This window comes from Peromyscus eremicus, chromosome 1 (genome assembly GCF_949786415.1).
Source record: "Peromyscus eremicus chromosome 1, PerEre_H2_v1, whole genome shotgun sequence".
Taxonomy (NCBI): Eukaryota; Metazoa; Chordata; class Mammalia; order Rodentia; family Cricetidae; genus Peromyscus; species Peromyscus eremicus.
Genome location: NC_081416.1, coordinates 55,869,358 through 55,894,007, shown reverse-complemented (window position 1 = coordinate 55,894,007; position 24,650 = coordinate 55,869,358). Strand labels below are relative to the sequence as shown.

Below are 24,650 nucleotides of genomic sequence, written 5' to 3'. Positions count from 1 at the left end.
AAAACGAGACAAAACAAACACCCACCCCCTACCCCACCCCTGACACACACAGACATTTGGAGCTGGAGAGGCGGCTCAGCAGTAAAAGGATACACTTTTTGCTCTTGCGGAGGACCTGGGTTTGGTTCCCAGCACCCACATGGTGGCTCACAGCCGCCATAATTCCCGTATCAGAGGCTCTGATGCCACTTTCACTTCCATAGGGTGCAAGGATGGTGAGGGGGAGCCCTGCAGCTTTCTGAGTTTCAAGAGCCCAGATCCAGCCTCCCAATCTGTCTAGTATGAAATTAGACCCGTCTAAGACTCTCCTGAAGCACCTCCCCAGGCACTGTGTGTTCCTGGGGAGGCAGGAACTGAGACGGGCCTGTGGGGACGTGGGCTTGGGAGCACACCAGGCCACCTGGCAGCTGGATCTAGGGAAAGGTGCCAGCCTCTCCACACACCCACTTACATTCCCCACCCCTGGGCAGCTGCTTCAAATCTTTGGCAGTGAGCCTTCTGTGGCTGCTGCCTCTCGCTTTCCATCAAAGGCTCTGATGGAGGCAACTTGTACTCAAGGTGTTCTTGTTTGGGGCATGGTAAAGTCTGGTTTGGAATCCGAAGGTAAAGCTGGGCCTTCAAAGGTTCACACAGGGGTCAGTGAAGTGGCTCAGCAGGTAGAGGTACTTTCTGCCAAGCTTGATCCTTGGGACTCACAAGGTAGAGGGAGAGAATCATCCTCAGAAGTGATCTCCTGATCTCCACACATGCACCGTGGCACAAAAATGTCCCCCCGCTCCCCCAATAATGTAGTTTAAGAAGTTAAAAAACCAAAGAAAACAAACAAACAAACAAACAAACAAACAAATGGACTGCAGAGAAGGCTCAACAGTTAGGAGCCTGTGCTGCTTTGCGGAGGACCAGCGTTTAGTCCCCAGCACTCATGTTGGGCAGCTCACAACAACCTCTAACCCAGCTCCAGAGGATCCAACACCTTCTTCTGGACTCCCTGGACACCTGTACTTATGTATAAGTGCAAACATACAGACACAGACACAGACACAGACACACGCACACGCACACACACACACACACACACGCACGCACGCACACACACACGCACGCACGCACGCACGCACACACGCATCACACCTCTCTAAAATTAAAAGTAACAAACAAACCCAAATCCCAGTGCCATGTCTCACACCTATAATCAAATTTTGGAGGTAGACACAGGAGAATTGAAGCAAGTTCAAAGCCAGCCAGGCCTACATAGTGAGACTCTGTCTCAAAAACCAACTAACCGAGTGAACAAACAAACACAAAAGCAAAAGGAACCACAAGCTGAGCAATGACTCCTCTATTCCCTGTACCTAACTTCCCAGGAAACAGTGCAGACAAAGGCCAGGCAGGTGGCAAGAATGTGAGTGTCAGGGTAGGTGGTGAGTGCAGGGCAGAATAAAAGGAGGAAACCTCAAAATAACTACAAGTCAAAGGCACGTTCGCCTACACAGCTCAGGCGAAGGCCCTATCCATCCTGTACTTTGCCCTGGAAAGGGAAGGTGCTTGCCAGGTTGTGGGCTGGAGCTCTTTCAGACATTCAATTGGTGTGTGTGTGTGTGTGTGTGTGTGTGTGTGTGTGTGTGTGTGTGCGCGCAGTCCTCTGCATCTGCAGCTTCCACACCCATGACTTCAGCCAATCAAAGCAAACATTGCCTTATTGCTGATGTGAGCTCTGTAGTGAGACCTGGGATCCTTGCATCTGTACTGAACCTGTACAGCCATTTTTCCTTGTTATTCCCTAAACGAACATCTGGAGAGAACATGCCTTTCCATGTCGGGTTTCTTCCCTTGGTCATTGCTCCTTTCTCATCTAGGGGACAGTAAGTTGTGCAGTGGCAGATTCGAAGAAGCCAGCACTCCCAGAACACAGCTTATACAAAGATCTTCCCTGTGTCCCTCCTTATGACTCCTCGAAATAACCCACTGGCTTGGTCCTGCTGTGTCTGTTTCAAAGATAAGACTAGAGCAGGCAAGACCAAGTCAGGAGAGATGCATCCCAAGCCTGTCTGACCCTGGCCTAACTACGTAGATGCAGAATACTTGTTCTAGCCAGGGACTCTGCCAGCACCCTCTCTCTGGCCACTTTTTCCCTTTAATTTATTTTTATTTTATGTTTATTGGTGTTTTTCCTACATGTACGTCTCTGTGAGGGTGTTAGATCCCCTGGAACTAGAGTTATAGACAGGTGTGAGCTGCCATGTGGGTGCTGGGAATTGAACCCGGGTCCTCTGGAAGAGCAGACAGTGCTCTCTCGCGGCTCTCCAACCCCCGGCCAGGCCATTTTTAACACAACTCTGCAGTGGTTTTCCTCCCTGGCTTCAGTTCTCATCAAATAGCCCACTCCTGAGCCTCCAGGGTGTTTAGTACCCACAGGGGAAGTGACCCAGACTTCCCAGCAAATAAACCTGCCCACGGATTTCCATATACACAGAGGCAACTGTTTCCTCTTCCCGCCGCTGGGAAGGGCTGGACTCTAAGCATCCCAGCCTGCTTCAGATCCTCCTGGTGGTGGGATCTAGGTCAGGAGTCCTGCGGAAGAGAAACCTGCACTGTGGTGGGACAGAACAGATGCAGCAACAAAGAGTCACAGCCTGAGTCACACCCACAGGTCGGGTCTGGGTACATTTGGTTTAACTTTTTGCAGTGCTGGGCATCAAACACAGGGCTTCGCACATGCAAGGCTAGCTGCTCTAGCACTGAGTAACTTCTGCCACCCAGATACATTTGTTTGTTTGGTCTAGTTCTTTTTGCTGCAGGAGTTCTTGTAACCAGGGTTAGCCTCCAACTGACTGTGTAGCCTGCATGCCTGACTTTCCTGTCTCCACTTGATTACAGAGCTTTGCCATCAGGCCCACAAGATACATTTTCTAAAAGTTATTTTATTTAGGCCAACCATGGTGGCCCACCCCATTAGTCTCAGCACTCAGGAAGCAGAGGCTGATGGATCTCTATGAGTGCCAGGCCAGCCAGGGCTCCATAGTAAGACCCTGTCTAAAAAAAAAAATTAGTATATGTACTTGTGAAAAACAAATAATCTAGGGTTCCTAGAGAACCTTTTGCCTTATTTCACACTTTCCTAGGCAGGTGCTCTCTTGGTGCTCCTCTAGGGTTCTCTTTCTCAACAACACGCTGGCCTTGCAGTTTCTTGACTTTTCAAACATGGACATCCCATCACCTATTGACTTCACACTGTGGAAGGCAAAGACTTGTGCCCCAACATACACTAGAATGTTCTTTCCCAGCCATCTTGACAGTTACACTATGATTTGGTGTAATAAATGTTCACTGATTACATTATTATTATTATTATTTCAGGTTTATTATTTGTGTTTGTGTGTGTATGTGTGTTTGTGTGTGCATGTGCGTATGCATGTGTGTGTGTAGGCCAGAAGAGGTCACTGGATTCTCTGGGATTAGAGATACTGGCAGTTGTGAGCTGCTGTGTGGGTGCTAAGAACCAACGTCTAGCCCTCTGCAAGATCATCAAGTGCTCATAACCACTAAGTCACCTCTCCAACTATTGTTGTTTTTCTTTTAGTTTAAATAATGACAACTATTATTATTATTGTTGTTGTTGTTGTTGGAGAAAACACTCTTCTGAGCTACATCCTCAGCTCCTGGAGACCCTAGTCTGGAAAACAGAAATATAGGCAGTTCTCACTTCTCCCAGGGGACTTTCCTTCCATCATCCTCAATGGGCAGCCCCAGGGAATCTTTCCAAGCTGGCTGCCCCCAGAACAGCCTGCTGTAGCTCCCCTGAGCTTCTCAAGAGAGACACTCTCTGTCTTCCCTTCTCTGGGTACCTCTGCACCCTCAGCCAGCCAGGGGTACCTGCTTGCTTCATTCTCAGGGAGTAGATCTTCAAGGGGAGCTTGGAGTGGGCTCTCATCCTGTCTGAGATCCTTAGTGCTGAGTGAGCCTTGGACGCGTAGGGGTGGGTTGACTGCTTGTCCTGGAGCTGTGGCGGGGCAGGATGGTCAGTGGCGGGGCAGTGGGGAGGGTGCAGAGAGGAGCCCCTGTCTGCCTTCCTGTCATACCCATTCCCGCACATGCACTGAAGGCAGACTCCTCCTGGGAGGTCCAGAGCTGCCATCTGGTCTGCGGCCTGCTGGGCCCACTCTCCCAGATCCTGAGAGCTTCTCCCTGGCACCCGTAGCCCTGCCAAGGCCAGGCACAAGGCACAGCCAAGGTGAACTGAGGACACACGCCAGGCTTTGAGTGCCAGACTTCCTCAAGGCTTGCCTAGGGCAGGCACTCCCAAAGGCTGGCCCTGTGGGGCACAGCGTGTGCCCTGCCCATTGCAACCCCAGGTGCCTCCAGACGGGAGCTGTTATAAAACTTATTTCCCAGAGGTGGATGTGAGTTTTAGGAAGTGCTCTTGCCCTAGTTGTATGTGGAGACCTGTCTGGAACGGGTGAACCCTGCTCATTAACAGCTCTGATGCCTTACATGTATTTACTCCAGAAATCCAACGACCCTGTGGGAAGTGACAGCCCTTACTTTTATTCAACAGATAAAGAAATCAAGGCACAGAGAGGTTGAATGACTTGCTTGATATCACTCAGCTAGCAAGGAGTAGAAAGAGAATTCACCTTATGGCAGTGAGCGCGCTTGCGTGTGTGTGTGTGTGTGTGTGTGTGTGTGTGTGTGTGTGTGTGTGTGTGCACGTTCACCTGTCAGGGGTCAACCTCAGGTGTTGTCTCTCCCTCAGGGGCCATCACCTTGTTTTTTGACACAGGGCTGCTGGTTTTTTCTTCTTTTTTGAGGCAGGTCTTACTAAGTAGCCTTGGCTGTCCTGGAACTCATTCTGTAGACCAGGCTGGCCTCTAACTCACAGAGATCCACCTGCCTCTGCCTCCTGAGTGCTGGAGTTAAAGGCACTCACCACCACATCCAGCTGACATACAGTTTCTTACTGGGACCCATGGTTCACGCATTAGGCTAGGCTGATTGGCCAATGAGTTCCCAGGATCCTCCTGTCTCTGCCTCCCCAGTACGGGGATTACAAGCACATGCCCCCGCACCTGGATTTTTATGTGGGTGTTGGGGTTGAATTCGGGTCCTCAGGCTTGCATAGCAAGCCTTTTACTGACTGAGCTATCTCTCCAACCCCTGACCTTGAACATTTTACACACTTTGTTCTCTAACTTGATGATAAGGGCAAATTGGGTATATGTAAGGGTTCTCTCTTGGGATATAGAACCCCAAAGGATCATCATGCCCATTTTACAGAAGAGACAGTTAAGACCAGAGGAGAGTGGGCTGATGAGGTTCGTTGTGTAGAGGTGCTTACCGTGCAAATTTGGCGACCTGAATTTGGTCCCTGGAACCCACATAAAGATGGAAGGAGAAAACCTACTCCACAAAGTTGTCCACTGACATCTACCTGTGTGCTGTGTCATGTGTTCACACACATACATCATGCACAGAAACATGAGAGAGCCGGGTGGTGGCGGTGGTGGCTGCGCACTCGGGAGGCAGAGGCAGGCAGATCTCTGTGAGTTCGAGGCCAGCCTGGTCTACAGAGCGAGTTCCAGGACAGGCTCCAAAGCTACACAGAGAAACCCTGTCTCGAAAAACCAAAAAAAAAGAAAAAAAGAAAGAAACGAGAGAGAGAGAGAGAGAGAGAGAGAGAGAGAGAGAGAGAGAGAGAGAGAGAGAAAGCACGCAGCAGGAGAGCAGGAGTGGGGAGTGAGCTCTGAAGAGGGGAGTGATTCTCCTGGAGGTCAAGTTACTTGCAGGAAGGAGGCTCGACTGTAGCTTTGACCCCCAGGCCCTGGCCGCCTCAGCTCCTCTGACTGTCTGCCACGCTGCATCCCGTTGTCTCCCTCAGAGAGGAGTTTTGGACATGCAGCACGGGCCACACAAGCTCTGACCTGGGAGCAGCCGCTCCGGCCCACTGGAGCCTCACTCTCCTCATCTGTAAGATAAATAGCCTTGTCCAGGTCCACAGCCCTCGCCCTGAGAGATGCTGGGGACACAGTGTTTTCTGTGCGCCTCACTGCTCCTCCATTAGTGCAGCCGCCAGGCCCCGTTTCCCCAGCAGGATTTCTTCCCCAACCTGCTGCCAGCCTTCTTCCTTGCAGGAAGCTGAAGAAGATGCCCAGTCAAGCCCAGAGCCCAGCCCTAGTGCAGAAAGCAGGCCTCCTGTGTCCCCATGCTGCCCCGGTGAATTCCGTTTTGTAGCAGAGCATCAAGCTGCTGTCTGTGATCCAGAGCCACACTGTGAACTACTTGAGGACAGGAGCACTGATGGAACCCTGCTGGATGAGGAATGTGTTCCCCAGAACTGAGCAGATTGAAAAGAGGCTGCTTGAGGCCTGGAACGCGAGCAGGGCAGACTGGAATATAGTGGAGTCCCAGCCTACCCGCTGTAAACGGTGAGAGCCAGGAGCCCTGGACACTGACCCAGTGGCTCTTTCCACCGAAGCCAGAGGAAGCAGAGCAAATAAATGGGGAACTGAAAGTTAAGAGGATGTAGTGCAAGAAAGCTGGACAGAGGCTTGCCAAGGGCTGGGGGGGTATACAACAGGTGACAACTAGTGTTTGAAAAGTCGACCCACCAAATGTGTAACTCCCTGATGGGGAGCCCCACCTGGCAAAGCCATGGGGTCACTGGTTGTGGAAACTGGTTGTTTTCTGTCTGTCACTTTCTCAGGTGCCACTGCTATGCCTCCCTAATAAGAACAGCTGTGAGGTTCCTTCCACAGCCCATTGGTAGTGTGTTTTTATATCTTTAGGCACACATATAGCTGTGGGTGTTCAGGAAGATGATTTCTATTTAAGCTATATAATTTCGATGTATAGAAATAATACTGGAATTTTTGTTTTGTTTTGTTTTTTTTGTTTTTCGAGACAGGGTTTCTCTGTGTAGCTTTGCGCCTTTCCTGGAACTCACTCTGTAGCCCAGGCTGGCCTCGAACTCACAGAGATCCGCCTGGCTCTGCCTCCTAAGTGCTGGGATTAAAGGCGTGCACCACCAACGCCCGGCTTGTTTTGTTTTTGAGACAGGATTTCTCTGTGTAACAAACAGCCCTGGCTGTCCTGGAACTCGCTTTGTAGACCGGGCTAGCCTTGAACTCACAGAGATCCGCCTGGCTCTGCCTCCCGAGTGCTGGGATTAAAGGCGTGTGCCACCACCGCCCGGCTAATACTGGAATATTTTACATTACTCAGGCTGACATAGGATTCTCAGTCTCAAAAACTTTACACATTTTGCAAAGACCTTAGAACTAGTCCAAAACAGACTGAGCTGTCTCTACAGAGACTAATTCCCAGGTGTTGTCTGTTGCTAAATCAAGGCCAGGCTGTTTACATCAAGTCCTTGCAGTAGCTCCCTTTCTGCGAGTATCCTGACCATTCAAGGTTCAGCCAGTTGTTTATGTCTGGGACCCCTCACCAACTTAGAGCTATGTGCATGGCTCAATGTGACATTACTAGCCTAAGAGAAACTACGTGACTTCTCCTGTGTTTTGAGAATGGGTAGAGCCCTGGAAATGTGACTTATAATTGTCCAGATGTTGGCTATGGAACAGAGCAGGAGCGATGTAGAGAGGGGCTGAGGAGGAGCAGCAAAGGAGAGCAGGGGTAGCAGTGGAGCAGAGAGAGCGAGCAGAGGAAAGGTGTAGAGACAGATGTGGAGGCGTGAAAGAGAATTAGAGAAGCTGCTGAGTGGAGACTGAGAAGGGATGAAGAACTAACGAGGAAGCTGTGGGGAGAGATTTTTCAGAGAGAATTTTTCAAGATGAAGTAAAGAGAAAGTTACCATCAGAAAGTGTCTGTGTTTCTTTATTTTTCCCTCAGTAGAAAAGGTCTAGCCCTCAGACAAGAATTTTTCCTAAACCCTTGCTACTCTGAGGTCCTCTTTTTGCTACCCTGGAGCAGGTTGGGAGCTGGACTCTCGGTCTGTGATAGATGCTGTCTGAGGGCAAGTGAGTGCCAGGCCCTGGCATGTGCCTCTGATTGGCCATGCTGACCATTACACCGGGGAGGCCTTTGGATGCCGCAACCTTCATGGATGCCTACACCGACAAAGAAGTCTAGCAGGTGGAGAATGTATGTCCTTCATGAGGTAGCTAGCTAATTGGTTAGGAGCTCCCCCCCGCTACCCACAACCAGCAAGCTTTGTCACCCCAGCTCTCTTTAGTCAGATTTGAGCCCAGCCTGACCATGGTTCTGTTCCAATTCAGTACGGTCCCTACGCCTCCTCCTGTCACCTCATCAAATCTGGCAAGGTAAGGTTGTCGTCTCCTTTGATGGATGGGGAAACTGAGGCTTCAGGTGCAGGAGAGTTTAGGCAGCTGTTACAGAGACTGGCTTGAGGCTGTGTCCTTCTCAGTGGCCTGTACAACCAATGGAAGTGAAGGATGGGCAAAGCATGAAGCAGGCACGTGGGAGGCAGTGGGAAGCAGGGAAAGGAGTCATTTGCCGCAAACACATGCAGTGCTTGAGGCAGGGGCATTGCTGTGTCTAAGACCTTTGCAGCAGCTTGTGCTTCCGAATTGTACCATAGCCTGTATGACCTCCAGCCTTTGTCCATGCTGATCCATGTGCAATAAATATTCCCCGGGCACCTCCAATGCAGCCAGCGCCGTCTGAGAAGGGCCGTGCACAGTAAGTACAAGGAGAGGCAGCCTTGCCCTGCTGTGTGCTTTTAGTCAGGACAGGCTGTGGCTGGAACCCCTACTCCTTGGTCAGTGATTCAGAGTGATAGTGTCCCGTCTTACTGTGTGGCAGTGAAATCCTCCAAACACCTGAGATTGCTATGTTTTCTGTAACAATGACCCCAAATCTGAAACCTGAGAAGCTGTTCCAGGGACCAGGCCAGGAGGTCAAGAGTCAGGTGTGTGCAACTCTAGCATCTGGGAGGGAGAGGCTGGAGGATCAGGAGCACAAGGCCGGCTTTGGCTTTCTGGTGAGTTTGAGGCTATAAGATGTGTTGCCTCCAAATAAACAAATAGAGCTGGCAAGATTGCTCAGTAGGTAAAAGCACTTGCTGTGTGTCCTTGATGACCTGCGATCCAACCCCAGGACTCAGTGAAAAGAGTGAACTAACTCTGACCTCCACATGTGCACTGTCATACACACACACACATACACACACACACACACACACACACACACACACACACACACACACACGGATAAAAATGCAATAATTTTTAAAGTCTCAACTCTGTTCCCACAGTCTAGCTTCTAGGCCAAGTTCCCAATGGCTGCCAAGGACACATATTGCCCAGGACCTCTTTTGTGCTTGGTTAGTCTTGCCAGGTTTCTAAGCTCTGAGAAAACAAGGAGCCTATCACTGTATCTCCTGGACCTAGCCAAGCCCTCAGTGGACCCTGTGCCAAGACATCAGGCTGGAACCTGAAGAACTCAGAGGACCCACCAGAAGGCCTGATACCTTTCAAAGAGCTCAGACCCCCTCCCTGTGTGGCCCTAGGAGATCCCTTTGCCCTCTCAGAGTGAGACCTTGGACTCTGGACTCCTGCTTCACAGGAGTTGGGAGAGGTTCAGAGCCTACGTGTTAGTCACTAGGCAAATTATTTCCTCAGTTCAGTGGCTTTATTAATGTGTTCAACCCCAGTGTCAGGTACTGGGGGGGGGGTGTGTAGGCAGAAGGTCTCTTCCCTTCTCTGGGCCTCTGTTACCCTCTGTCACACAGGGAGGGAAGACTTCCCTGCTTCCTTCATCAGGATACAATGAGGCCCAAGGCAGCAATGTGCATGTGTGGGCTTCTCAGGCATACAGCAGCCATAGTGAGGACAGTCCAGACACGGTCCTAGCCTTCGGAGGCTCACTGTCTGTGAGGGACATCGGGGGTCTTGGCTTGTCACTAGCGGACCAAGGTGGAGCTTGGTCCTGTGAGCAGGCGATATTCAAGAAATTCTCAGCCGCTTTTGGCTTCACTGAACTCTGTCCTAGAAGTGGGTGGCTGGTCTGTGTAGGGTCAAGAGTGTTGTTGATACTCTCATTTCTCTCTAGGTCCCTAAGACCTTCATACCTGTCAGCCCAGGAGGCAGAGAGCTGAGTGCCTTCTCCTCAGCTCTAGAGAGGTCTTTGTTAAGAGCTAGCTGCCAAAACCAAGAAGGGCAGCCACACAAGGCCTTGAGTGATCTAGTGACAGAGGCCTTCGCGGTCACATGACAAAGGCCGGAGCAGTTCAGAGTACAGAAAGCCATTAAGAAGCAGATGAGGAAACACAGGAGTCCAGCCGGTGGCGTGAGGGACGATCACAGCAGCTCTAGCTGTTGGTGTCCAACAAGGTCTCTGGGGAGGTTGGTCGATTCAGGGTCACACTAGGGAAGCTGGCCACAAAGCTCTTCCACCTTCTCCTCACCTGCTGGAAACGACAACATAGTGGTGGGCTTCAGGTGCTGTTCCACTCACAGCCACCAGGTGGGGGTAGATCCATGAAAGAGAGGCTAAGCTCCTGCGGGAGGGGGGACTCTTCCCCCTGGGAGGCAAGGCCAGGAGGGGTGGGGTTGTCTACTCTTCTTCCCTGGTCAGAGAGCAGACAGTAACTTGCCAGAAGTTGCATTGGCCAATCTTGCCTCCTGCTCTAGTCACCCGTCCAGTCCAACATAGTATTACATTACTCATCTCAATACCGCTCTGAAAGGCTGGCATGGTGGTACATGCCTGTATTCCCAGCACTCAGGACACAGTAGGATCAAGAGGTCCAGGCCACTCTGAGCTAGAGTGAGACCCTATCTCAGACACACAGAGGTCTGACCATACCCCACCCAGGCCCCATTCCATCCTTCCTCCAACCTTCATTGATTCCCCAGTGCTCACAGAGAAAATCCCAGCTGCTTTCAGAATGTGTTAAAGCCCCCGGTATTTTGCTTGGCTTTCTTCAGGGCAGCTGTGCTCTTAACCCTTTGCTGCCCAGGGTCCCCACCGTCCCCCAGAGAACTGATATCTCAGTTTGAAGCCGCACCTGTTGGTATTGCCTCAGCCACCGCTGGCTGCCTTCTCTCTGGGTTTGGATCAGCTGCTCCGTGTCTCCCAGGGTCCCTGGCAGCCGCTCCTGAACAGGGACCTCCAGCCCTTCTGTGCTGTCAAGGCCCTGCGACCTGGACTTCTCACGGCCCTGTCTGAGGCTCAGTGCCCGGTGGAGTCGGCCCTCCAGGGACCTCCCCTGGGACTCATGGAGCTTTCCGTAGCAGGGCCGGGGTTCTCGAAAGGACCGACTGCGCAGGCTGGTCCCCATGGTTCTGGAGGCTATAACTGCTCTGTAAGCCACTATGTGAGATGGCCCGGTGCCTCCTCTCTTAAGATGGAGGCAAAGGTCAGCGCTGCTGAGGTGGTTGTCATAAACCAAAGGGCAGGCCACAAAGACCAAACATCTCTGAGTCATTTCCCCATTGTCTCCTCACCCCGTGGGACTAGATAGCCCAGGCTGGCCTCAAACTCATAATCCTCCGGAGTGCTGGACTAGCTCCTACTGTCCTCCCTCCTCACTCTACAGGCAGCCTACCCTTGGGGACCTTGGCCTCCTCTGAACTTGGCCTTGGCCATCTGGACCATTCAACTCGTTGACATTAAGCGAAGATGCTTCCACAGCAGAGCGGAGCACAGAACACCTTCAACCTGGAACTGCCAGATCATAAATACCAGAGTGAAGTTGGGTAAGGCAGTGGGCTGGAACAGTGGAGTGCTTGTTTAATGGCTACAGACTTTCAGTTTTACAAGGTGACAAGAGCTCTGGACACTTTACAAGGTGACACATAAAAACCACGACCCATAGGGGCTGGGGAAACAGCTCATTCATAAAGTGCTTGCTGAACAGGATCTGAGTTTGGCTCCCTGAGGCCCATGGAGAAAGGTGGATGTGCGGCACACTGTCATCCCAACACCAGGGAGAGACAGGAGCCTGCCTCCCCGGGGCCTTCTGGCCTCCTAGTTCAGTTGTGCTGGTGAGCTCCTGGTTCAGTGAGAGGCCCTGCCTCAGGAAGGTGAAGGCTGTCAAAATGGCTGAGTTTGATCCTTGGGACTCATATGGTGGAAGGAGAGAACCGACCCCCACAGGTTGTCCTCTCTTTCCAACACATGTGCTGTGGCGCTCACACTCCGGCCCTCAAGAATACACAACAAACAAACAAACAAACAAACAAACGAATAAACGTGATTTGAAAATCTAAAAAGGTGAAGCCAGGCATGGTGGCACATGTTTTTAATCTCAGTGCTCAAGAGCTACAGTCAGGGGAAATCCTGGTTAGTTTGAGACCAGCCTGGTCTACACAGCTAGTTCCTCTCAAAAAAAAAAAAAAAAAAAAAAAAAAAAATTAAGGGTAGAGAATGACAGAGAAAGATACCTGATGTAAACTTCTGCCCCCCACCCCGTAAGTCCCTCACACACATATACTACCCAGAGACACAAAGAAAAAAAAGATTGATAGTAAATATTATTTTACCACACCAGACTTTCGTTGTGTTGTTTTAGACAGGATCTTATGTAGCCCAGACTGGTCCCAAATGTGTCAGAAGATGATCTTGAACTCCTGACCCCCTGTTTCCACCTCCTGAGTTCTTGGATTACAAGTATGAGTCACCATGCCTGGTGTAGGTAGTGCTAGGGATGGAACACAGATCCTTGTACGTTCTAGGCAAGCACTGTACCAACTGAGCTACATCCTCAGCCAAGGAGCAAAAAAATAAATAAATGAAGAAAAGAGAGAAACAGGACAGCCCCTGGAGGTGTCAAGAGGCCTGGATTTTTCCAGCCTTAGCTTTGCCCTCAATATTCTAGCAAAGCGCATGGTTAGGAGCTCAGGCTCTGGGGACCACTGTCTTCTAAGTGAACTGCAGTCTCACTGCTGGAAGCTCTGTGACCTTGGGTTACATCCTGCTCTCCTCAGTCCCCTCAACTGTAACCTGGACGAAGAACCCAGGCCATCATGTGAACTAACTGGGGTGCACAGGTCTGGGACACTGCAGATGCTCAATTAAAGTGAGTTGGTGGCGTTCATTCTTTTATGTTGTTGTTTTGGTTTCTCTGTGTAGCTCTGGCTGACCTGGAACTCACCGGGCTCCTCTTCCTCTGCCTTTGTGCTGGGATTAAAGGTGTGTGCCACCACTCACGCCCATGAATGAGCTTGAGGTCACTGAACAACTCTGGGGTGCAGTTTTCTTCTTCTACCAAGTGAGTCCTGGTGACTACACTGAGGGTGTCAGGCTCCCCTGCCAGTATGTTTGTTTACCCACGGAACCATTCCTTCAACTCATAAATAAATAAAACTTGTTTAGAATTCAAAGTGAATCCCTGACCTTCAGCGTCAGCCGGTCCCACAAACCTGTTCTGAGGTGGATCCAGGTCTCTTGTTACTCTTCCTCACTGTGTAGCCCTGGCTGGACTGGAACTCACAGAGATCTGCCTGCCTCTGTCTCTTGAGTGCTGGGACTAAAGGCGTGTGCTGCCATGCCTGGCTACTGTTGAGACAGGATTTCCTGCAGCCCAGAATGGCCTCACACTCGAACTCCTGGTCCTTCTGCCTCCACCCCTAAAGTGCAAGGATTACAATTGTGCACCACACACCTCTTTATCCAATATACCTACGCCCCTAGTGCTAAACCTCTCACACCCCTTTCTGGTTTAAAGACTTCAGAACTATTAGCACCCTTATCTCAGCACATGTAGTCAACTCACATCTCCAGTCTTTGGTCAGGGGATGTGCTCAGGGCTAAAGTACTTGCCTGGAGTGTGCCAGGCCTGCCTTCTAGCCTCTGCCCCACAGAAACTTAGGGCTGTGGGACTAGGGCATGCTCTGAGCCCAGAAGGCGCTGCTGACTCACTGGCCCCTGCATCAAGCTCATAACTGGAGACCACCTCCTTGCTAAAAGTTTGGCAATTTTTTGTTTTGTTTTGTTTTTCCGGAGCTGAGGACCTAACCCAGGGCCTTGGGCTTGCTAGGCAAGTGCTCTATCACTGAGTTAAATCCCCAACCCCTGTTTTTTTTTTTTTTTTTTTTTTTGAGACATGGTCTCACACAGCCCAGCTGGAACTTAACTAAATAGCCAAGGCAGACTTTGAACTCTTTTATTTTTTTGAGACAAGTCTATGTAGCCTTGGCTAGCCTGGAACTCACTATGTAGACCAAGCTGGCATCAAACCTGGAGATCCGCCTTTCTCAACCTCCTGAGTGCTGGGACTAAAGGTGTGCGCCACCACCGCTAGCTCTTTACAATATTTTTTTTCTTCTTTCTTTCTTTCTTTCTTTCTTTCTTTCTTTCTTTCTTGCTTTCTTTCTTGCTTTCTCTCTCTCTCTCTCTTTCTTTCCTTCTTCTTCTTCTTCTTCTTCTTCTTCTTCTTCTTCTTCTTCTTCTTCTTCTTCTTTTTCTTCTTCTTCTTCCTCTTTTTTGAGACAGAGTTTTTCTGTGTAGTTTTGGTGCCTGTCCTGGATTTCGCTCTGTAGACCAGGCTGGCCTTGAACTCACAGAGATCTGCCTGGCTCTACCTCCTGAGTGCTGGGATTATAGGCATGTGCCACCACTGCCCAGCTTTATAATATTTTTCATTTATTTATTTTATGTACGTGAGTATTTTGCTGACATGTGTGTGTGTACACCACATGTGTGCTGGTGCCTGCCGAGGCCAGAAGAGGCAGTCAGTCCCTTGGAACTAGAGTTATGGATGATTTGTGGACCACCATATAGGTGCTGGGAACTGAACCAGGGTTCTCTGAAAGAGCAGCGAGTGCTCTTAACTGCAGAGCATCTCTAGCCCTCACCTTCCCAGACCTAGATCTGAGTGATGCCTCCCAAGAAGTCTGCTTGACCCCTTGGTGCTGGATGAGGTAGACTGTCCCTCTGGCAGCCCCAAAATGCACACATCTTCCTTAACCCTTCACTGAGCATCCCCTGGAGCTCGGAAACCGTTAAGTACTGAAGGCTGTTAGTTACCCATTGCCACAGGACAAATTCCCCGGGGGAAGGAATAGAGGCCCTGTATGAGACCAAAATGTTTTCCTTCCTCTCTTTCTAATTTTTTTTTTTCTTAAGACAGAGTCTCACAGACCTGCTTGGCCTAGAACTCACTATGTAGACCAGGCTGGCCTTAAACTCACAAAGATCCACCTGCCTGTCTCCCCAGTGCTGGGACTAAATGCCTGCGCCACCACGCTCTGCCCTCATTTGGTTTTTACCCATTGTCTTTCAGGCAGTTTTTGCCGCTTCTGGAGCTAATCCCTCCATGGATTTCATCTAACCCTCCGGGGAGCTTAATGAAATTTAGTGGCTTAAACAACATTAGTGGCTCTAAGACAGCACACCGTTATTATCTCTTTGTTCCTGGGCCGGGGGAACTGGAGGGGCTGAGCCTGGGCTGGCCTCTCAAGGGCTCCCATCAAGGTCTACAGTCTCCCCCAGGTGGCCCTGGTGGCTGTCTGCTTCAAGCCAGACTCCGGAGCTGTTGACAGGATTCTGCCTGGGCCTCAGTTTCTGCTTGATCTCAGATTCTGCCTGGGCGGTTGCTGCGTGATCCTCTTCAAAGAGCTACTCAGGACAGAGCAGCTTGCTCCAATCAGTGAGCGAGTGTGAGTGAGGGCTGGAGCTCAGGGGCCAGACAGAAGCCAGGCTCTGGGGTGTAACGCTGGAAGTGGCATTCATCACTTTCTGCTAGATTCTGTTTCTTAGAAGCAAGTTGCCAGGCCCGGCCTGCTCTCCATGAGGAGGGCTGCACATGGAGGCTGTGCTTCGTAATTATGTTTAAAATTTTTATTAAAAATTTAAATATAGCCAGCACTCAGAGGCAGAGCCAGGCAGATCTCTGTGAGTTCGAGGCCAGCCTGGTCTACAGAGTGAGATCCAGAACAGGCACCAAAACTACACAGAGAAACCTCGTCTTAAAAAAAAAAAAAAAACCCAAAAAACAAAAACAAACAAAAAATTTAAATATCTTTACAATATATTTTGAGCATATTCTTTTCCCTCCCCCAACTCCTCCTAGAGCCTCCCTACCCATTCAACTTTATGTTCTTTCTCGCTCTTTCTTTAAAAAAAAAAAATGACCAAAAAGAAAAAAAGAAAAGAAAGAAAATCAAAACACAAAAAAAACCCCAAGGAGTCTGTTTTGTATTAGCCAACTACTCCTGGACTTGGCCTGCCCTGGAGTGCAGCTGATAGATCCAGTGATTAGTTTTTGGTTTTGTCAACTTAGCACAAGCTAGAATCAACTGGGAAGAGGGACCCTAAGCTACAAAACCACTTCCATCGGATTGGCCTGTGGGCAAGTCTGTGAGGGCACTGTCTTGATTAGTGACTGATGTGGGAGGGCCCCGCCCCCGTGTGTGGTGCCATCCCAGGACAGGTGGCCAGGGTTGGATAAAAAAGCAAGCGGAGTGAGTTATGAAGATCCAGCCAGGTAACAGCGTTCCTCCACGGTCTCTGCTTCAGGTCCTGCCTCCAGGTTCCTGCCCTGACTTCCCTTCACAATGGGCTGTGATCAGGATGCATTAAGTCAAATAAACCATTCCTCCCCAAGTTCCTTTCTGGTAGTGGCCTTTGTCACGCAACGGAAAGCCACCTAGGACAGAGGGGAACATCAGCAGCCTGGGGTCACGGGGTCATCCTAGAGAGTCCACTGCAGGGGCTTAGAGCTCCAAACCCAGGGCACTGCTGAAGTCTAGGGCCTTGTTCTCTTTTGTTGCCTAGGCTGCTCTGGGACTGTGTAGCCTCAGTTAGCTTCAGACTTGCACAATCCTCCGGTAACGATCCTTTCAGGGAAGGGATAATTCTAGAGAGACACTGTGCTATCAGCCCATCACAGTAACAGACCCCAAAGAAGAACATTTCTCTAGGAATCTCATGCTGGGCGGAAGGAAAGGCTGAAGACCAGGTGCTCACCAGAGGAGTAGCCTGACTCCCAGGAAGAGATTTCACTTATCTTTGACAGTTTATCTCTCCCAAGTACTAGGATTACAGATGGGAGCCACCACCCAGCTAGGGTTCTAGTTTCCTTAGTTCAGACAACTGGTCTACATTTTTGGTTTTTAAATGCTCACAGAGAAGCTGGGACAGTTCTCAGTTTCAACACCACCTTATTACTTGGTGACAAGTGCCTTTACCCACCAAGCTTCCCACAGGTGAATCAGAGCAAATAGTAAACAATCACACTTTTACTGAAAAACTACTGCAAAGCTTCCTGGAGCAGAGCACTCGGTGCTTAAGTTTTCCTGTATGGGAGGGAGCTTAATTTACAGAGCCAAGAACAGAGCATGTTCAGATGTGCAGGGACTGATGTGAGTACGTCCTGCCTCCTAAGCTTCTTCCTCATCTGGAAGCCCAAACTCCCTCGGTTAACAAGCACAAGGGCATGTCCTGCTGTAAGCCCACTGCAGAAACAGGTCTGGGCAGAGGTCAGAAAAACTATCTGTACAACCAGGTCCCAGGCACTCCTTATCTTATGGGAGATCTTGGAAGTGCATTGTTCAAAGCTCTTCTAGGTTTAAGGCTGTGTCCTTAAAGATGCAAATGTCAAAACAAAGCCCTTTGTTTGACATCTGAAGTCCATACTTTTTTTTTGGTATTTGAGACAGGGTTTCTCTGTGTAGTTTTGGAGGCTGTCCTGGAACTCACTCTGTAGACTAGGCTGGCCTCAAATTCACAGAGATCCTTCTGGCTCTGCCTCCCGAGTGCTGGGATTAAAGGTGTGCACCACTGCCGCCTAGCTTGAAGTCTATACTTTTTTACCTCATGTTTTTCCAGGTGATCCAAGGTGACTGACCGATGGAATAAAAAAAAAAAAAAAAAAAAAAAAAAAGCACAGCCTAGGAGTCCCAGGCTGTGGGATAGAGAGAGGGGTCACTTCTGTTCTGGGAGCCTCAGTGTCCACATCTGTCAAATGGGCACAGCATCCCTTCATACTTGACAGGGTTACTAGGTCAACCAGAGGGGCTGTGGCTCTGAGTGGGTTGGAGATTCATCCCTCTTCTCCGTCTCATCCTGTGGGCAGTGACATGGCTGTGGTGAGGTGTCTACCACAGGCTTTGTGTACTTGCACATTGAAACAGCTATGTGACAGGGCAGAAATTTCATGTTCACTGTGGCAAAGGAGATGTTATGCCTCCCAATAAAATTGGGAGGCACTTTGGAGGTCACTGTCCATCCCTTTGCTTGTTGGGGGTCATGTATTCAGAGGAAAGAGAGAGGATCTCAGAATCAGCAGAGCCCTCTACAACCAAGGCTTCCCAGTGCTGGCGAAGGTGGGGGCGGGGGTGGGAGGAATGAGGGTGGCAACAAGGCTAAAGGAACCTAAAAACCACAACAGGGGAAACATTGAGGTTTAAGTTCCTTCCAACCCCAAACCTATCCCCAGGCAAAGGCACAGGCAGCCTCACACTGCTGCACCGGTTTGCACACTGCACAACGGATGTACACTTGTGGGGCAGGTGGGAACTGCAGCCTAAGCTGAGGGGGCTTTGCAGGCATCAGGAGGAGAAAGGAACCACCAAGAGGTGAGGATGGAAACTCAGGTTAGACTGGCTTCATCAACCTGGATCAGGACTTCTAAAGTGCCGGGCGGTGGTGGCGCACGCCTTTAATCCTGGCACCTGGGAGACAGAGGTAAAGTAGATCTCTGAGTTCCAGGCCAGCCTGCTCTACGTAAGTTCCAGGACAGCCAGGGGTACACAGAGAAATCTTGTCTCAAAAAAGCAAAATAAAAATAAGAGCCTGATATCAGGTGTTTGAATTCTCAGGAACCACATGGCAACTTATAACCATCTGTAACTCCAGTTCTCGGGGATTTTTTGCCCTCTTCTGGCTTCTGAGAACACTAGGCAAAACAGTCATATACATAAAATGATACTAAAATAGTGCTTTAAAAAGGAGAGAAGAGCTCTCTCCCAGTGACTCCCCTCACATCAGCTTGCTTGCCCACAATCCAGCCTCGACCTGGACTGTTGCAGGTGTTGGCTGTAGTTGACCCTTCCTTCTTCACTACAGAGGTCTGGATTCTTCTGTCCTACGGGCCTCCGGGCCTTTGGGCCAGTTTCATTTACTCTAATCCGTTTAACCTCTTATCATGGGCTGGTTTCTCTTTATCAGGGAACTACTGTTTGTCAAACTCAACTCTTCAAGAGGCTCTGATTCAAAAGTGATCAGGGGGTTAGAAGACAAAACCATATTACTCTCCAGAAAATGAACACACAAAGAAGCAAGAAGGTCCTTACAGGAGCCCCTGAGATGTTGGACACACTTCCCTCCCTCCCTGTCCTGGGTCCATACTTTATGTGTTGAGGCCAAACTCCTAGCCAAACCTGCCTAGGCCAGGCTCCGCCCCTTTGTCTGCTCCTGCTTCTGTCGAAATCCAGGAGTCCAGCCAAGTTTCCCAAGAACTCAACAATCAGTGGTGGGTTGGTCAGAAAGTGGGAAAAAAAATCAGTAAAAAGTTTTCTGGGCTCCACCCCAGATTTCCTGGAACATAATGTCTAAGAGTGGGTGTGAACCCAGAAGTCAGGTTAGTTTTGTATTTAAATGCACCAGGAAGGTTCTTTTTAAAGATTTATTTATTTTTACTTTATGTGCATTGGTGTTTTGCATGTATGTCTGTGTGAAGGTGTCAGATCCCCTGGAACTGGAGTTACAGACAGTTGTGAACTGCCATGTGGGTGCTGGAAATTGAACCCAGATCCTCTTGAAGAGCAGCTAGTGCTCTTAACTGCTGAGCCATCTCTCCAGCCCCACCAGGAAGGTTCTTATCACCTCAAGAGTCTAGGAAATACTTCTGAGGTCTCCCAGTGTATCTCAACAGTCACAAAAGACCCATCTGGAGAGCTTCTAAACCAGCATGGAAATATAGGGGTCCTCAGTCTCCAGGGATGGTCTTAGGTGGCTTGGGCAATGCTGTTGGTGTTTCTTTTCTCTCTCTCTCTCTCTCTCTCTCTCTCTCTCTCTCTCTCTCTCTCTTTCTTTCTTTTTCTTTTTTGAGACAGAGTTTCTTCTGTGTAACGGTCTTGGCTGTCCTGGAATTCACTTTGTAGACCAGGCTGGCCTCAAACTCAGAGATCCGTCTGCCTCCCAAGTGCTGGGATTAAAGCTGTGTGCCACTGCCCAGTTGCTGTGGGTGTTTCTAACTTCCGGTTCCTCTCAGAAGGTAGAGCTCAGGGTTTCTGTCATCACCAGCAATGGTACCTCTGGGTTTCTGACATGGATGGTATAGAGCCCAGGCTGAGAAATAGTTTCCAGCCACTGTAAAACTTCTCACCCCAGCTTTCGGTCAGGCAGTTGGTCACTTGGCCTCTGGGGCCTGGAATGGGATCCATCCCCAGCTCTTTCAGGGGAACTCATCACTGCTCAGAGCCTACAGTTCCTTTGTCCACTCATGCCATGGGCCGTAGGAATATAAGAACTCAGCTGGTTATGGCAAAGCCACTACCTGAAGGGATCAAGGAAGTCCTTCAGAGGAAGCCAAATTCCAAAGAGCATTTGGTGTTATTTGGCTTGTTATATATCAGCTGTCTTCTGTTATGAAAATCACGTGTGCCTTCATAGTTTTCCCAATTGATTTTTCCCTAAGAATTGCTAACAGTGTGGACTGATCACTCTTTGGACATATACGTTCGAGGAAATTTGGAGAACAGCTTCAGGAAAGGCTTCCTTCCCCCCAGCCCATCCGTTTCTCCCCTTTCAGCACTGGAATCAGATATCTCCCTTAGCCACTTTCAAGGACTAACAGAAATAATAGTCCAGACCACCACATGCTAGTCTCCTGATTTAAGGTAAATTTCACAAGGAGACACCGCCTAGGTCAGGTGGACCTTAAGTAATAGCTTTGCACAACTTAGCTCGGACACTCCTTTTCTTACAGCCTTATTAACTTTATAGACCTCTAACTCCTTACCTAACCATTTCTAGGAATATTTAGATGACCTTCTGTGTTGATAGCTATGCACAGCCAGAACCCCAGTTCAAGCCTCCCTGTAATTATCATCATTGGCAGCATCTGGCCAGGTCCATCCCCAGATGGAGGAAAGTACCTTATCAGAGATACCTTTGTACTCTGTAAGAACAGACTTAAGCATACAGACTACCTGTTTGAGAAGGTCTGGTGGATGTGCTAATTAAGCTTAACTTCCTCCTTTCCCAAATCTTACCTCTAGTTCCAGATCTCCCTTTAACTATCACCAGAGGCATCTAGCTGCACACCTGCCTAGTGATCGAGCACACTTTCCCCCACCCTGCAGAATAGCTTGGACAGATAAGGGTCAAAGGGATAAAGAGGCAGTTTTATTTTCAGAGAGAGAAGATAGAACTTAGAGGTATGAGGAAACGGAGAGGAAGAGAGGAGCTTCAGGACAGAGAACTGAGAGGGAAAAGGAGGATTTTGACCAGAGAGAATGTGTGGATGAGATGCAAGATGAGGAAGAGCCAGATGGGGAAGTACTAGCTGGGTAAGAACGAGATGAGAAGGAACTAGATGAGGCAGAATTAAGATGGGAGAATTAAGATAGAACTTAGAGGGAACCATAAATAAAGGTAGAGAGAAATCAGGCAAGAAAGGAGCTAGGCACGAGAACAGAACTGAAGCTGTGTAGATAGGATTTTATCCCAGAGAAGTAAAAGTGGACTAAAGACCGGTGTGCTGAAGTTCTATTTCCCAAAAAAAGTCCTCTCCTGAGCCACTGGGTAGTATAACATTAAGGTTGTTCTTTTAATATGATACAAGACACTCACTTTCTGGTTCTGTCTTCATCAGTTTCTCTGTTCAGGTATGAGTCATCTGGTGTGGATGTAGATGTCATGTAAACCTTCGAGGGACTACATGTCATCTGCTCAGACCTCGATGTTCACAGGAACCAAGCAGAGCAAGTCACACTCTCACTCAAAGACCCTGTTGCATGGCCAGATAATCCCCCCATCCCCCGCCCCCAGGGTCTTGCACTTGCTAGGCAAGCGCTCTACCACTGAGCTAAATCCTCAACCCCACCAGATAAACCTTTTTGAAGGACACAGAGATCCATATCTTATGTCTGTGTAGTGGAGATTAGTTATAGACAGGAAGTGGGGAAATGATAGGTATTCATGTACGAGAAGAGTAATTAGGGCCAGTAATTAAAAGACTCAGTCACCATTAACTGCAATCCCTTTTCATGTGGAAATCCAGGTAGAGAAGGAGAGGCCTTTGCCCAAGGTCACACAGCTTTTAACTCTTTTCCTGACTTAAAAAAAAAAAAAGTTAACAGGGGCTAGACATGGCTCAGTGGCTGAAAGCACATTATTCTTGCAAAGGATCCGAGTTTGATTCTCAGTACTAATCTCAGGCAGCTCACAACTGCCTGTAACTCCAGCTCCAGGTGAGATAATATCCCTCTGTCCTCATATGAAGACATACACATAAGTAAATAATGATAAAACAGTTTTCAAAAAGTTAGAGACCGAGTGAGGTAATATGGGTCTCCAATCATAGCACTTAGAAGGTAGAGGAGTTTGAGGCTAGCCTGGGCTGAATGGTAAGACTTTGTCTCAAAAAACAGAAAACAAAAATAAACAACAAAAAAAAGATATAGTCTTGAACTTGATCATTCAATACAATAGACCTCTTGGGGTTATGTAAGGAGCTCTGAAGCAGCCATATAAGAAGCTCATCCATAGGGCAATATGAGACCCTGTCTGAACAACAAAGAAGTGAGCTGCTACTCTTTGTCTTTGGGTATTGCTTTTTTGTTTGTTTTTTTCTGAGGCAATTCTTAGGTAGCTCAGGCTGGCCTAAAACTCCTGATCCTCAGCTGAGTGTGGTGGTATACACCTTTAATCCTAGCACTCAAGAGGCAGAGGCAAGTGAATCTTGGAATCCCAGGCCAGCCTGATCTATATAGTGAGTTCCAGGTCAGCCAAGGTTACATAGGAAGAGCTTGTTGTCTCAGACAAGCAACAAACAAACAAAAAACCCAAACCCAAACTTCCTGATCCTCCTGCCTTGGAATGGCCAAGTGCTGGGATTAGAGTTTTGTATCATTATACTTGGCTTTTTGGTCATTGTTCTTAGGAATATGAAGACTTTGATGCAACAGTTGAGACTGGCTCTTGCCCACCACTTTCTCTAGCATAACACCAAGTACATACTAAGTGCTTAAAAGGAATATGTGAATCGGAAAATTGTAATTTAAGTCCATATTCTCCCACTGAAATAGCTGTATTGGATCCATTCAGGGTAGGGATTGTGCAAGACAGATGAAAGGAGGACCGAGAGGTTGGAGGTTTTTGTTTTTTTGCTTTTTTTTTTTTTTTGGAGAGGACATATTGCAGAGGCCAACCACATTACATACCTGTGCCAGCTTGCGCAGCAGCCCAGTGGCAAGCTCTACACAGCAGAATCAGAGTCAATAAGCAATTACTGTTTAACACGATGTTCTCATAATTCTTGATTGTCCTGTCAGGAAGTGGTTTATTTTTCTCTTCTTGGCCTTGAATGATGATGGACTATAGATTGTGTTTACTGTCTGGTCTCCTGTCATTGGAAGGCAGGACTTTTGCTTTGGTGACTTCTCACTCCTGGTTTGGCACTGAGCCCAAATTATGAAGCTTTCCTTTCGTTAGCTAACCGAACCTTCTAGAAAGTTAACATTTAAGATTCTGAGCCGCCCAGCTTTACAGATTAGGGAACGGAGCTCAGAGACGTGAAGCTGCTGCTCCAAGGTCACAAAGAGGCAGGCTCCTGACCATCAACCCCACTCACGCAGCTACTAAAGGATGCAGACACGCAACCGCGAGTGGTACCGGCGCTTTCTCCTTCCTCATGCCCTTCGCTAACGCTTTCCTGCGACCTCTTCTCTATCCGCTAACGTCTACCTGCGTCTGGCGGCGCGGCCCCAATCCCCGTGCATCTGTTATGATTGCGGTTTCAAGAGACACGTGCTACCCCCCGTGAATGAATCGCACGTCCCCACCCCCGCCACAGCCAATCAGGATGAGCTGAAGCCGGACCACTTCCGCCTATTGCGGGCCCGGGCCACGCCAGACGGCCCACGTGAGGCTTACGAGAAAAGGGTGTAGGCGGTGGCGCGTAGGGGGTGGGCTCTCCACGCCTCTCCGCCAATCAGCAGGTCCTCCTGAGACGCGAGGGGCGGGGCCGATGTGAGGCGCCAACGCTTAAACCAGAGGGGTAGGAGGGTGCAGGGAGGAGTCCTGAAAGGGGGAGCGGTGAATGATAGACCCGTTCATCCAATCCTAGGAGGGGCTGGGCTGCCTCAACCAATAGGAAGTCTGATGGGCGGGGCCGGCGCTGCAGCAAGTTCGGTTGCGCGGAGACCGCAGCTGTTCCCTGTCAGTGGAGGCAGAGGCCGTCAGAGGCGGCAGCCACGGTTTGCGGCGGTGGGGCGGAGGTGAGTGTCCGCGGCGCTCCGCACCTTCCTCTTCCTGCTGCAGGTCGCTGTGGGTGGGAATGCGCCGGCGCCGGCGCCGAGGACGCTTATGTAAGGGTAGCGCGCGCCAAGGCGGCGCGGGCTCCGCAAGTGACTGCTGGAGGAGACTGCTGCGGGCTGTGCACGGCGCGGCGCGACACGACGTGCTCAGTCCCTCCCCCTCCCCAGGCACCGGGTCGGCACGGACCGCCCCCCTCCCTTGTTCGGGGTGCCCGGGCGCCCGCAGCTGCTGGAGCATCCTTCAGG

The 24,650-nt window shown here is 49.6% G+C and overlaps 2 protein-coding genes across 4 annotated transcripts in view; one reads left to right on the top strand and one right to left on the bottom strand.

Annotated features, from left to right (window-relative positions):
- Positions 1-9,229: 9,229 nt before the first annotated feature.
- C1H11orf86 (chromosome 1 C11orf86 homolog) lies at positions 9,230-24,403 on the bottom strand. 3 transcript variants are annotated; one of them, XR_009379326.1, is made up of 2 exons: positions 23,310-24,403; positions 9,230-10,384 (listed from the first exon to the last, which is right to left on the bottom strand). XR_009379326.1 is itself a non-coding variant. In XM_059263290.1 (2 exons), exons 1-2 carry the CDS (start codon positions 11,402-11,404, stop codon positions 10,286-10,288), a joined length of 519 nt encoding a protein of 172 aa, XP_059119273.1. In that variant the 5' UTR covers positions 11,405-12,238; the 3' UTR covers positions 9,567-10,285. The 3 variants fall into 3 exon arrangements, 1 of the variants encoding a protein (XP_059119273.1); XR_009379327.1 differs by having other exon boundaries at positions 9,230-10,381; XM_059263290.1 differs by lacking the exon at positions 23,310-24,403 and adding an exon at positions 10,985-12,238 and having other exon boundaries at positions 9,567-10,384.
- Pc (pyruvate carboxylase) overlaps positions 24,161-24,650 on the top strand; it is a 93,310-nt gene continuing 92,820 nt past the window's right edge. The window contains exon 1 of the mRNA XM_059263271.1: positions 24,161-24,365. The gene's annotated coding sequence lies outside the window, so the exon portion shown is untranslated. The remainder of the gene's footprint in view (positions 24,366-24,650) is intronic.